The sequence below is a fragment of the Haliotis rufescens genome, unplaced genomic scaffold (assembly GCF_023055435.1).
Source record: "Haliotis rufescens isolate VD_foot unplaced genomic scaffold, xgHalRufe1.0.p SCAF_7, whole genome shotgun sequence".
Taxonomy (NCBI): Eukaryota; Metazoa; Mollusca; class Gastropoda; order Lepetellida; family Haliotidae; genus Haliotis; species Haliotis rufescens.
Genome location: NW_025964361.1, coordinates 2,228,107 through 2,241,039, shown reverse-complemented (window position 1 = coordinate 2,241,039; position 12,933 = coordinate 2,228,107). Strand labels below are relative to the sequence as shown.

The 12,933-nt window shown below is 41.5% G+C and overlaps 1 protein-coding gene across 2 annotated transcripts in view; it reads right to left on the bottom strand.

The window, feature by feature from the left end:
• LOC124139623 (glycine receptor subunit alpha-2-like) overlaps positions 1–4,155 on the bottom strand; it is a 42,748-nt gene extending 38,593 nt beyond the window's left edge. Inside the window, exon 1 of one of the 2 annotated variants that reach the window (XM_046506850.2) lies at positions 3,579–4,155. In XM_046506850.2, coding sequence (XP_046362806.1) covers positions 3,579–3,655 — 77 coding nt within the window. In that variant the 5' untranslated portion in view covers positions 3,656–4,155. The remainder of the gene's footprint in view (positions 1–3,578) is intronic. The other variant, XM_046506849.2, reaches the window with a different exon arrangement.
• Between the last annotated feature and the right edge of the window lie 8,778 nt (positions 4,156–12,933).

Here is a 12,933-nt window from a genome sequence, read left to right as displayed (position 1 = left end):
ATTCCGAAGGAATCCTACTGGTGAATAACCTCCAGACAGACCAATACCAGGTCTATATCATCTTTATCTGCTTAGGCAACGGCGTGGGAATACAATGGCTAACCGTCGTGGGAAAACTCACTAAAGGCGTGTTGTTCCACTAGGAATATGTACCTGTACAATTTATTCCAGCTCTTCCGAAACTTGAAGAAGGAACTGTCTGGCAAGCATTATGAAAATAATGATGGCGTCATTTCTGTTGTTGCGGACGTTTTACACCACCAGGAGTGAGTGAGTGAGTGAGTGAGTTGGGTTTAACGCCGCTTTTAACATTACTCCAGTCATATCGCGGCGTTTCAGCTTAATGCGGGAGGAAAGTCCGAAGTGATGCAGGTTTGAGGATATGAGGATATGAGGAGGATATGAGGAGGATATGATGGGAGGAGAGAAATACCAAACCATCACAAGAATTCTCTTTCATTTGCATATGAGTGAGTGAGTGAGTTTTCCAGTTATATCGCGGTGTGTCAGCTTAATGTGGGAGGCAAGCCCGAATTGATGCAGGTCTCAGACGTTTACCACTTCGGTGAAACCCACGAGCACGGATATGGTGCTGACAAACTTCGAAACATAATCGGGGCGAACCGGGATTCGAACCCACAATCATAGGTTTCTGGCATGCCCAAGGGACGCAACTCTTCACAGCGAATCGCGGCGCCTTAGGAGACTGGGCCACAGTGCCCCTACATCACCAGGAAGAATCCTTCAACACCAATGGGATACGGGCACTCCAGCATCATCGGCGGCAGTGTGGGGACCTCGGAGGGGTTACGTTGAACAATAATTAGGGACCAACTCCATCAGCGCAGTCAATTATGGTTATGCCCAGAACCCTTAGGCCAATCGTCGTAATAATGTGCAGGAGAAATTTCTAATGCTCAAAAGTGATTCATTGCCAAAAGTGGAACTCTTTGGCGGAGTGGTTCGCACAGCAGTTATGAACCCACTTGGTTCAACCCAAATAGTAGATAAGGTGATAACAAGTATTATTTCACTTATTTTGCGAGTGTATGTGGCTGATTGTACTAGTACCGGTTGAAGGTGTTAAGCCCACTGAGATACCATGACGCGGTTTAACATGGATACCCAACTCAGATACATTATACTGACAGAGAGCCGACCAGTCTTTGTTTAATCCCTTTAATGGGTGACATCAAGTACCAAATTTTAATGTTCTTTGGTATCAAAGGGGATCAAACCACCATCCTTCTTCTCCGAGAAGACGCGACCAAATGGACCGGGTGTCCAGCTCGGTGTCGTATTGTGCACCATGGTACCACCACAGCGTGAGAGAGTGCTCGTAATGCCAATCACTGTCTGGCCAAGACTCGATTTTATGAAGACCGCCGTGACATATTGCTGAGTTGGAGTATAGTTTTACGCCGCTTTTCGCAATATTCCAGCAATATCACGGCGGGGGACACCAGAATTGTACCTATGTCGGCAATCGAACCCGGGTCTTCGGCGTGACGAGCGAACGCTTTAACCACTAGGCTACCCGACGGCCCCTAGTAGTGGGAGTAGTAGTACTAGTTTGCTTGTTTGTTTGTTGTTTTAGGCCGCACTCAGCAATATTTAAGATATATGAGGGCGGTCTGTAGATAACCGAGTCTGAACCAGACAAACCAGTTACTGATATCATAAGCATTGATCCAAGCAATAGCAACAGGGATAGATGGCATGCATCAACCAAGTCAGCGGGTCCGACCACCCGATCCCATTAGTCGCCTCTAACAACAAGCATGAAGACCCTGATCTTCACGGGAAGTAGTAGTAGTAGTAGTAGTAGTAGTAGTAGTAGTAGTAGGAACGTGGCAATTTTAAGTATTTGCTGTAGCAGAAGTACAACGTGAAGGATGAGCGTTATGGTAGTACTGCCTCTTTGTCTAGTACGTGTATTGCAGATAGAAAATAGACCGGATTAGTAATCACATACATCTGGAAACTTTTTCATATTAGTGTGTTCTCCAAATCAATATAGGCAATCCCAAACGTCAAACGAGATCAGCACTGATAACGTCATGAAAACATGTTAGCGTGTGCAGCATCCTCATAATTGCAATGATTTTAAAATGATCTTATTGATCGATTCAAACTCTCTGCGGGATGTGTGTACGAACAAATACGTGGTTGCTATTGCGAAAGTGCAGATTCAGAATTTTTATTTTGCTATTAAGTCATTGAGTCAAGCACATACTTTGTGAAACATGATTTTGTCGATCTGCAACATTGCTCCTCCAGTGCCTTTAGGTACAATGCTCTACCTCTACAGTTACTCAGATCAACAAGGGCGTTCTTCTGGACAAACTTAATCATACTTTTACATTGTGATAAAGGACGGGGAATTTTGTTGACCCTGTGGCCAGGCATCAATTATTTGTGTTGCGAGGTTGAGTCTGTAACTGTCTAGCTGCAGGCATATTGGTTGATTGAAGAACTTCCATTAAGGATGTGTTTATTGTTAATGTCCAGAAAAGTGACGCTTATTAAGATTAACAGCATATTACACATGAACCACTGTGTCTGATGTCAGGGACATGTTATATGAACACAAAGATGGACACGATAATGATTTTCATTATATAACAGTTAAAATAAATTGAAAGAGCGAAGAAACTATCTTTATGAGTGGGTGGAAAGGAGACACTTTTTCTCACTTCCGTATTTTTTCCAGGGAAATACGTACTACAATTTCGTGGAACATTCGTGGTCGCGTTTTTATAAAACAAATGCGGGGGGAAATGTCGAAATTACACAGTCTGTAGTAATTTTTTATTATGTTTGGTCAATAGATTTGCAGGAACATAAACGTTTACTTGCAGCCACCAATTTAATATCGAGCAGTGCGATGTCAACAAATTAATTAATGTTCTACTGACACCTAAGACACTTTATTAAGCTTAAACCTCATATCGAAACACATATCATACCCGTCACTTTCGAATATCTATATCGTATTATTTCTTAAACAAAACGATGCTGTGACAAGGACAAGAGGTATTTGTGTAAACCAGAAAATGACTTCCCTAAGTAAGTGTGGTGCATGTAGATATGACATATATCTACAGCAAGAGGGATGATAATAAGGGTTCTCTACCGTTGGAAAGTGTAGTTACATCCAAAAAAGAATATGAAACCGAGAAATGCATTAGGATAGTTTCCAGATAACGTTTAGTGTGTTAAACTCCATGACTATACCAATAAAAGCAAAAAAGTCACAAAAACTATTTCCCTAATCTTAAAAATTATACTAAATGCAGAGGCAAGTTATGATTCCATCTAAATTATAAGCATGGTACCCCGGTGGGTTGCAATCAGTTCACACGGTACATAGTAATACTTCAATCCGAAGCAAGCAACAGTTTGTTTAAGTAGTAACACCATGCAAAAACAGCTGAAAATGAAACACGTCTTTCACACATGCGTTACTGTGATACTGATGAAGGTACACGTATAGACTATACATTATTCAAAGGGATATTATATTGTACTTGAAATCATTTGTAAAATGACAGACACAGTTTCTAGGGTAAAATTACCTCTTTTCATCCAGGGTTTGGTACCCTCCTATAGGGAAGAGCAGCAAACACAGGATGATAGCCGTGGATGTAGTCATGTCTGTCTCGGTATCCTTGGGCAAAGTAAAGATCACATTTTGCCTGCCTCTTTTACTTCTCCAAATTGTACAACAACGCCTAATCAATCACTCATTCTTCGCGGCTCATCTGTCTTGTTAATTCCACATCTCCACAAAGACATCCTTTTTGTCACCACATAACTACAGTTTGTATATTAAGCCCCGAGAAGTAGAGAAATCATAAACTGCGAACGATCCACACAGATCTCTGGCTTGTTGGATAAATCAAATAGCCATGACACTGACTAATGACGTCTAGAGTTTCCTGGAGCAAAGTTGTCCTTGATCATGCGTGCTGCTCTCATTACACAGAACAGTTCCGAACAGGCCAACTTACCAGGGTGCACTATTGTCCAGATACAAGCGCATTGGCGTCTCTTCAGTGGCTCCCACGGACAATGAGTTTGGGAAGTGCGAGCTAGACTTTGTGAGGCGATCGATGGCTCTCGTCACGGATGTACAACCAGGCTCCCTGGTAAAGTTACTGCCATAGAGAGGTTAGCCTTTATTGGGTGTCAGGTCCCTGGGTGAAATTTACAATCTCAAGACTTGTTTACTAGAAAATAAATCAGGAGATTCCTTATCCTGTTCTCAAAATTGAATATGTTTCTGAAATGTGGCTAATTGAATTTTATACATGCAATTTTAAACGTCAATACAGCACGCGTCAGAAAGTTTTCAATTCCAATGAATGATTGGATTTCATTTCTGGTACCAAAATATATTCAGTAATGCTTGCAATGACCCCAGAATAGTGTTTCTAAAATCAAAGGTCATTCTTATAATACGACTCTAGTTGTGCATAATACTCCGAGTCGCTGCCTTGGAATGCAGGAAACCAAATTTCTGTAGATATAATTGCATCAATGTGAATGCTGATGATTATGTAACAGAATTACCATATTTTCAGCATTTAGCTTGAATGAGTGCAAGATGTCTACACACTGCAATTGGATAAAAGATAAATTGGGTCTTTAAATTAAGAAACTCATTCAGTTTGTGTTCAAGCCCCAAATCGTTTTATTGACACTAGGTGGCAATTATATTCTATAAAATAAATATGAAATCGAAAATTACTTAAGTTGGATGAACCAGGTTATTGCAGATCTCTTCTTTCTAACGTTTCAAGCCCTACATCTGCATGGAATGTTGAAAATAAATATGTAAGGCATTTTATCGGGTTCTCTCCTAACTACCAGTCAAATTAAATACAATGCAGGACAGACATTTCCTATACTTTGTAGTAGGATATGCTCCATGGTCTGGTGCCCCGTGTCTGCCATGATCTAGATTGTGGAACTTAGACATTTTCTCTGTCATTGGGGTCTTCAGTAATTGGTACAGTGTTTTTTGAGAGACATGAATGAGGTTGTCAACCGACTTCTAGTACGCGGCATTCAGGGTTCCATTTGGAGGATATTCGGGGCAAGTGGTACGCGGGACTCGTGTTGGGTACGCAGAGTGATTGAAAATAATAATGTACGTAATCAGCCTATATATGTGTTATGTTTTCTATATTTATAAAATAATGTAACTTCAAATCGCATCATTGTATGACCTACATGTAGGCACGACTTCTGTACGTTTTGTCTCTGCCTCTGTCGAGTGAATTCTGACATGTGATTTAGAGATTTGTGTTAAGTAGTATTCGTGATTCAGGGGTGAACAAATGAGGCACATAGTTAAAACGTAGATGGTATTCGGGATTCAGACGACAAGGGGATTGGGAGTGGGGCACCCTCATGAATCAAATTGCTGAATTTCTCAATTTGCCGAACATAGTCACCGTTTAAGATACATTTATATACCAGACATATGTCTTACGTCAGCCAAGTAGTGACGCTCTGGCGTTCTGTTTCATTATAGTCATGAAATTGTACACAACTAGACTTGAACAAGGGGTTAAATGGCGTTATTGTGTTCCCTTGTGGTACAAGGCCATCTTCGTCATATCAACCTTACATTGGCAGCATATCATCAAGATATTTATCTTTATATTGTTCTACGAGTTTTCAGTTAAGCTTTACACGGCCTAATAATACAGTATCATTAATTTATCACTTGTCAAGTTACAGGCACCTTCAATGATTTATTTTTACACATTGCCTGCAATTTACACATCATTGCCACAGAACACCCCCTCGTATTTCATGCTGGTAAGCACGATTCAAACAATAAATATTACCATCCAATCCAATCACCAAGATCGCAAACGCCACGTGAATCATGTATTAACTGGAGCATCTCGTCTAAGTGAAGGTGACAGCTGTACACAAAATCATAGCATAAAGAACATGATTTGACTGTGAGCAACGGAAACGTCATTAACCGTTTCCAAATATGATTGAAGGAGGTGTTTGTATTTCTTTCATTCTTCTTTTAAGTTATTACCATGTCTTTAAAACCGTAATGTTAAGTTTTCAAATGCAAAGCCTCCAAGACTGCCTCCGTGGTCTAGAGGTTGTGCGTCCGCCCGGAGAGCGGAAGGTCCGGGGTTGGATCCCCGGCCGCGTCATACCAAAAGACGTTTAAAGATGGTACTTGTTGATACCCTGTCTGGCGCTCGGCATTAAGGGGCTAAAACAAGGACTGACCGGCTCGGAGTAAGTATACTGTGTCTGAGTGGGATATTCATGTTAAACGGCATGGTATCTCAGTGGGCTGGCACTATAAATCGGCATCAGTCCGGACTGTGTGTGTACAAACAGCCACACACACACACACACACACACACAAACACATACACACACACGTGCATGCACGTCGCTATATAAGTGCAATAATCTCGGAAGCGACGTTTCTATTTCACCTAATTTTTGTCTCCTTCTTCGGAATTATAGATCCGAAACGCACATACACAACTGAATCTCTCAATTGCATTAACCTTTAACGTTGATTCTGAGTGGTGTCGGTAACTTGGATCACAGTATTGTAATGGCTCTATACTTCGTCTTGTAGTGATCTCTCACGTTGTCCTTCCGGGAGAAAATTTAAATGTTGCGTATCCATCACTGGCTGCAGCCGTGTGCTATACCTCTTATTCGTTAACGTAACCTGGAAGTTGCCAGCTATGGTCTTGATCGAAAGGTAGTTACCAAGCTGTTATAATTGTCCCGAAGGGACTGGGACAAAGTCAGTTGCCTTTTCATCGTGCTAAGCAAAACAAGAGAATAAAATAGGAATCAGTGGTCCCTCAGATTGACCATTATATATATAAATATATATCATTTGGATGGTCGACCACAGGCTGGTTTTGTGGCATGGTACTCTTATGTTGCTGGAACAACAGTGGCTAGTTAAGTCCAGTGCTGATAACTGTTGCCAGGCAGCAACCGAATTTTTCTGTCTTTTAGAACCATTCACAAGTTGTATTTTCTGTGAGGATTGTGTCAACGTTTTCATTGCTACGTTTTGTAGTTACGTTCAATGAACGCTTGATAACGTACACGTAACCTGTTAGCAGTCTATGCTGTGATCTTGATATCACCATATATGTCTTATGTACCCACCGTCAACACTCCCTAAATCATACACAGAAGGTCGTCTCCTCGCCATTATTAGGAACCTGGATTCAGCCTTGGGTATTGAGCTAACGAATCTGTCTGTGTGTGCCTTGTTATTACCGTTGTCGAGTAGGGAACAGCTTATACTTTAATCGGCGGAAGACAGGCATCTTGGCGTCAAAGAATGTCTGCGTTGGTGTGAGTGTCCTATATGAACATAATGATATACATGAGCCTCATAATGTGCGCAATTATCACCTTAACATCGTCAGTGAATCACCACCATAAGCTTTGCTTGAGAATGGCGAAGTCTGGATACAGCGATATGTCTATACTCGCCCGAGGCTCATTTGACGCATGTCTCTAGTAAGATAGTACCGTCAGGTCCCGACGTACTAAATAGTGTCCTTTTTTCTGTCTAGTGATGAGTCAGTGCTTACGAGCTCATCAATGCATCGTCTATAGGTTATCTTGCAGTCGGGTATATTAACACATGTCTCTGCTAGTTGAAATCGGGAAGGTAACTCATACTCTCTTGGGTCTGACCCTTTATAAAATATGCAGCCGGCAGGGACCCTCGATGGGTATTTGTCTATAGTCTATCCCACATGGCATATCGAACCAATGCAATATGATGATTTATAGCCAAAAGGTCAGTGTTACCACTTAATAGTTTGCTTTCTAGTTATTTCTAGTGGACAAACGCGTCTCTTAGTCTGAAAGGAAGTCCCAAATTGACTAGAGCACTATGTGAGCTAGGGTATGGCATCTCCAAAGATGCAGACTAGTTAATATCTCACATCTGAACTGACATCAAACCACTATGAGACAACGGCCAATAGCTATGAGATAAATAATACATTTTCTGAAAGACACCTGACTCCTCCCAGACAAAGTGACATTTCTGAAGAAAGATAATCCTTTCGTTTCTCCCATTCTGGCTGTAACAATCAATTAACAATTCAGATGGTCTTGCTATGTTCCTCTTGGGTAACCGATTTATGTCACTGATTAACAAACATGTCTTCGTGAGATTACACAAGCTCTGTTCATCATGATACATTGACCTTCTAACAGGAAACCAATACATGGATTTTTTTTCTTGTGAGCTCGGCATGCCTATAGATAAGAGGAGATAAAAAAGACCAGAGTTGATATTGTTTTTAGTGTGTTACATACGAAATTATTGAAAGGCATGTTTTCACTGACCTATCCATGTTGTTCGATAACATTGAAATGATGTCACTACCATTTATCTACCATTCTTCAAGGCAATCAGAAGAATGTGATATCTTAGAGGAATAATCTTGTGTGATTTGCACGTTTGTCCTGGCACCCTCTACACCAAATGCAGATCGCGTGTGGGAATAACATAAGAGTTGGTGTCGCTAGGTTTTGGGGAAGGGTTGATGTTGCGCCAAGGAAAAAAAGTTGATGCTCAACATGAGTATATTAATATTTTATGACTATTCTTCTTGTAGCCTCCGTGGTCTAGCGGTAGAGCGTCCGCCCGGAGAGTGGAAGGTCCGGGGTTCGATCCCCGGCCGCGTCATACCAAAAGACGTTAAAAGATGGTACATGTACATGTTGTTTCCCTATCTGACGCTCAGCATTAAGGGGCAAAAACAACGACTGGTCGGCTCGGAGTCAGTATACTGTGTCTGAGTGGGGTATTCATGTTAAACTGCGGCATGGTATCTCTGTGGGCTAGCTCTTTAAATCGGCATCAGTCCGGACTGTGTGTATACAAGTAGCCACACACACACACACACACACACACACACACACACGTACATGCACGTCGCTATATAAGTGCAATAATCTTGGACGCGACGTTAAACCCATTTCACCTCACTGCTATATAAGTGCAATAATCTTGGACGCGACGTTAAACCCAATTTTACCTTCTTGTAGGATATTTGTATGATGTTATATCTTTGTTTCAATGAAGAATCATATATCTCCTCGTGCCCTTTTAACTGTACTACTACCAGAAACAGTTTTGATTATTGCAACTTATAATACTCGCTACCACCAAAATACTCGCAAACACCAAAATATCACGACATTTGGTAAAATTGGCCGCCGGCAGTGCGAATGTGTTATACACATTACTTTTGCCCTTTCATAAGTCACCACACATTCACATCAATAACATTATTAATTATGGACATTTGTGCAGTACTGATGCATATTAGTATTGTTTTACAAAAAGCTGAAGAACTATAGTTTGACATAGTAGTGCTTCAATAGCAGTGATTGACATGATATTTTATTATTTTATCATGTATTATGATTCTCAACAACGCGGGGTCACTGGTGACCCAGTCGACTAAGCCCCCACAATTCGCTGTGAAGAGTTGCGTCCCTAGGGCACGCCGAAGACCGATGATTGTGGGTTCGAATCCCTGTTCGCCCCGATTATGTTTCTAGGTTTGTCACACCAGTCCCGTGCTTATGGGTTTCATCAAAGTGGTAAACGTCTGAGACCTGCATCACTTCGGCTTTCCTCCCACATTTAGCTATAACTAGAATGTTGGCGTTAAACCTAACTCACTCACTCTCTCAACAAAGCAACATGAACTTGATAAAAGAAGTAAATAAAACTGTTTGAGTTAATGTGAGTACCGTAACAAGTTCAATACCAATAGAAAAATATTTTATCATGACTAATGTCCTCTTTGACAATGCAGTCTTAGACCGAGACGTCAATCATGTTCCGTATCGTTTTATCTCACTGACTTAGCAACTTTTTTCTTGAAGATGGCGTGAGTTTGTGCATATCATATAGTGACCTTCTAAGAGGAAGCATATCATGGGACTGGCTCCTCTTTTGAAATCCGCATTTTCATAGATAAGGGAACTATACCAGCTATGTTTATCAATAGCGTTAAAATGCTTTGCTATTTGCTACATTCCGTTATCGTCATTTTGTTGCAAATAAATTTGATACTTACAGGTTAACCAATCTTTAAGTGAATCAGTTTTGAACTTTCAAACAATACACCACTAAACAAAGGAAAATCAAGATTTGCCTTTCTCTGTGTGCTCCGATCGCGGTTAGTTGTAAGTATCGAGTTCTTTCACTTAGATCTATCTTCAGACGGAAATGTGCTTCTCCTGGTTCAAACTTCCCTGTAAACCATATTATTAAAATAATATTTAAAATTTGCTTTTAAAGCCACATTTTGAAAATTATAAATAGAAAGTAGTATTAATATAATAATATATATGATTTATTTTTAAATAAAGCATGTGTTTATGCATCACTATCAATTAGTGATAAATGCAAAAAAGTTATTAATATTTCATCTGTATCCAGTGTATCATACAGGTCTGACCTTTAATTTTAGTCTCCGTTTGGATACACTGCACGCCGTACATTAAGCGCCAGAGTGGTTGTTAATGTGGTGCTGACACGATAACAGTTCACTGTGACCTGGTTGACACAACAAATACAAATGTGTCTTGAATGACACGTGCACTTAGACGTATGTAGCGAAGTTTAAATGGGCGTCCTCTTTATGCCATACACCCGCAGGGGCGAAAATTAGCCATAAATGTCACAGGCACACCACGATAAGGAAATAAGTGTCCCGTTAGTTTAAAGTGGTCTGACACCTTCCAAGTAGCTGATGTATTTTTTAACCAACACGACAGCGTTTCACGATGTTGTTGCGTTCTCGGAATCTCAACTTTTGGTAAACAATTTTGGAAGGGCGGAAACGTGATGATGGCTCGAACAGTATTCATCATGTGCCAGACCGCCTCCGTGGTCTAGTGGTAGAGCGTCCGCCCAGAGAGCGGAAGGTCCGGGGTTCGATCCCCGGCCGCGTCATACCAAAAGACGTTAAAAGATGGTACGTGTTGTTACCCTGTCTGGCGCTCGGCATTAAGGGGCTAAAACAAGGACTGGTCGTCTCGGAGTCGGTATACTGTGTCTGAGTGGGGTATTCATGTTAAACTACGGCATGGTTTATCAGTGAGCTAGCACTGTAAATCGACATCAGTCCGGACTAGTACAAGCAGCCACACACACACACACACGTACATGCACGTCGCTATATAAGTGCAATAATCTTGGACGCGACGTTAAACCCCATTTCACCTCACCTCATCATGTGCCACATGTTAATAGAAGCAAGTATGTCCAATATGAAGACATTACATGGAACAGGACAAAAGGACAAGGACATAGCAAGAAGAACAGCCTGGCACTTCCTGTCCATGGACAAACTGAAAGTAAGGATGATCATCCACGGCGATCCAACTCGCCCCATTACTGACCTGTCGGGTACAAATCTGGTGCATTAGAGAGCCAAGGAAAGACCTTAACATTATGTTCCGAAAGGATTGTGGTTGCTACACGTGTTGTGTGCAGTCTTTCATTTGTCATCTTAAAAGATGACGACAGCATGGTTCATAATAAGAGTAACTCTCGTTTGTAGGATTTTATCTCAATGGCGTTGGGCCGTTACGATGCATTGCAATTGCACCAGATTGTCACCAACACTATCACTCTGTCATCGTCAAATATTTCGACGTTCCATATGCAACTGGTGGTAAAATTCAGTATGTCAACCAACAAAGATACGGTTATAAAGAAACGATGTACTGTTCAATCACCCCAAACCGGACATTGACATTGCATGCCAAGATTACTCCGTCAACAGAGAGAGTGAGTGAGTTAGTTTGGTTTTACGCCGCTTTTAGCAATATTTCAGCAATATCACGGTGGGGGACACCAGAAATGGGCTTCACACATTGTACCCATGTCGGGAATAGAACCCGGGTCTTCGGCGTGACGAGCGAACGCTTTAACCACTAGGCTACCCGACCGCCCCTCAACAGAGAGAACAAGTCGTTTGAATGATATGCCAAAGAGCAACGCATGATTTGTTTGTAGCTGACAGCCACCCGGCGCATGACCCGTTACAGGCGGACGGTAGAGAGGCCTACATGTAAAGAGGCCTACGTGAATGAGTGGCAGAAGAGGACAAGAGAACGAACCTCATGTTGTTGCGTTCAATACGTCGAACCGATTGAAGGTAGCAGTATTACCGTTTCGGGCGGCATCTGTAGCCAAGTCAAAATAGATATTTTGGAAGGAAATACCACAGGACAGCGTTACATTGACCAAGTTCTCCGCTCTGTTGTACTGCCATTCTTGGAACAGTACCCCCCGAAGACGTTAGCAGGAACACGCAAGGCCGCATGGAGCCTATCTTGTAATAGAACGTCTTGCCCTGGCTGGCGTGATCACCAGACTAATCACCTAGAGAACACTTGTGGGATCACCTTGACCGTCACAATAGAGCACGACCAGTTCGCCCTTTTAACAGAGATCAGTTAGAGCAGGCCCTCCGAGAAGAATGGCGTCAAATCCCATTTCTTGTGATCAGACGTCTCACATCTTCTGAATACCGTTTTTATCCGTTGGCTTTATCCTGCCCATTATGTCATAGAACCGTTCCTTATCATTGTGTTTTAACATCCAAAATTGATTTGTTATATTATGTTGATTTATGAATTGAACATCAGCTATATTCTTGTTTTCGCTTTCATTGCAATATACATCAACTGTGCACAGCGAATCTGAATGACAGAAAAATGTGGAGATTTCAGTTCATCAAAAGTGAGTCGTCGTTGTGTTCCTGAAAAACAAAATGTCAACCCACACGCCTTGCAAACGGGACAGAAAAGGGTGCATGTATATTGTCCTGATAGTACTGTCAAGTGACACTTCCTTGCACA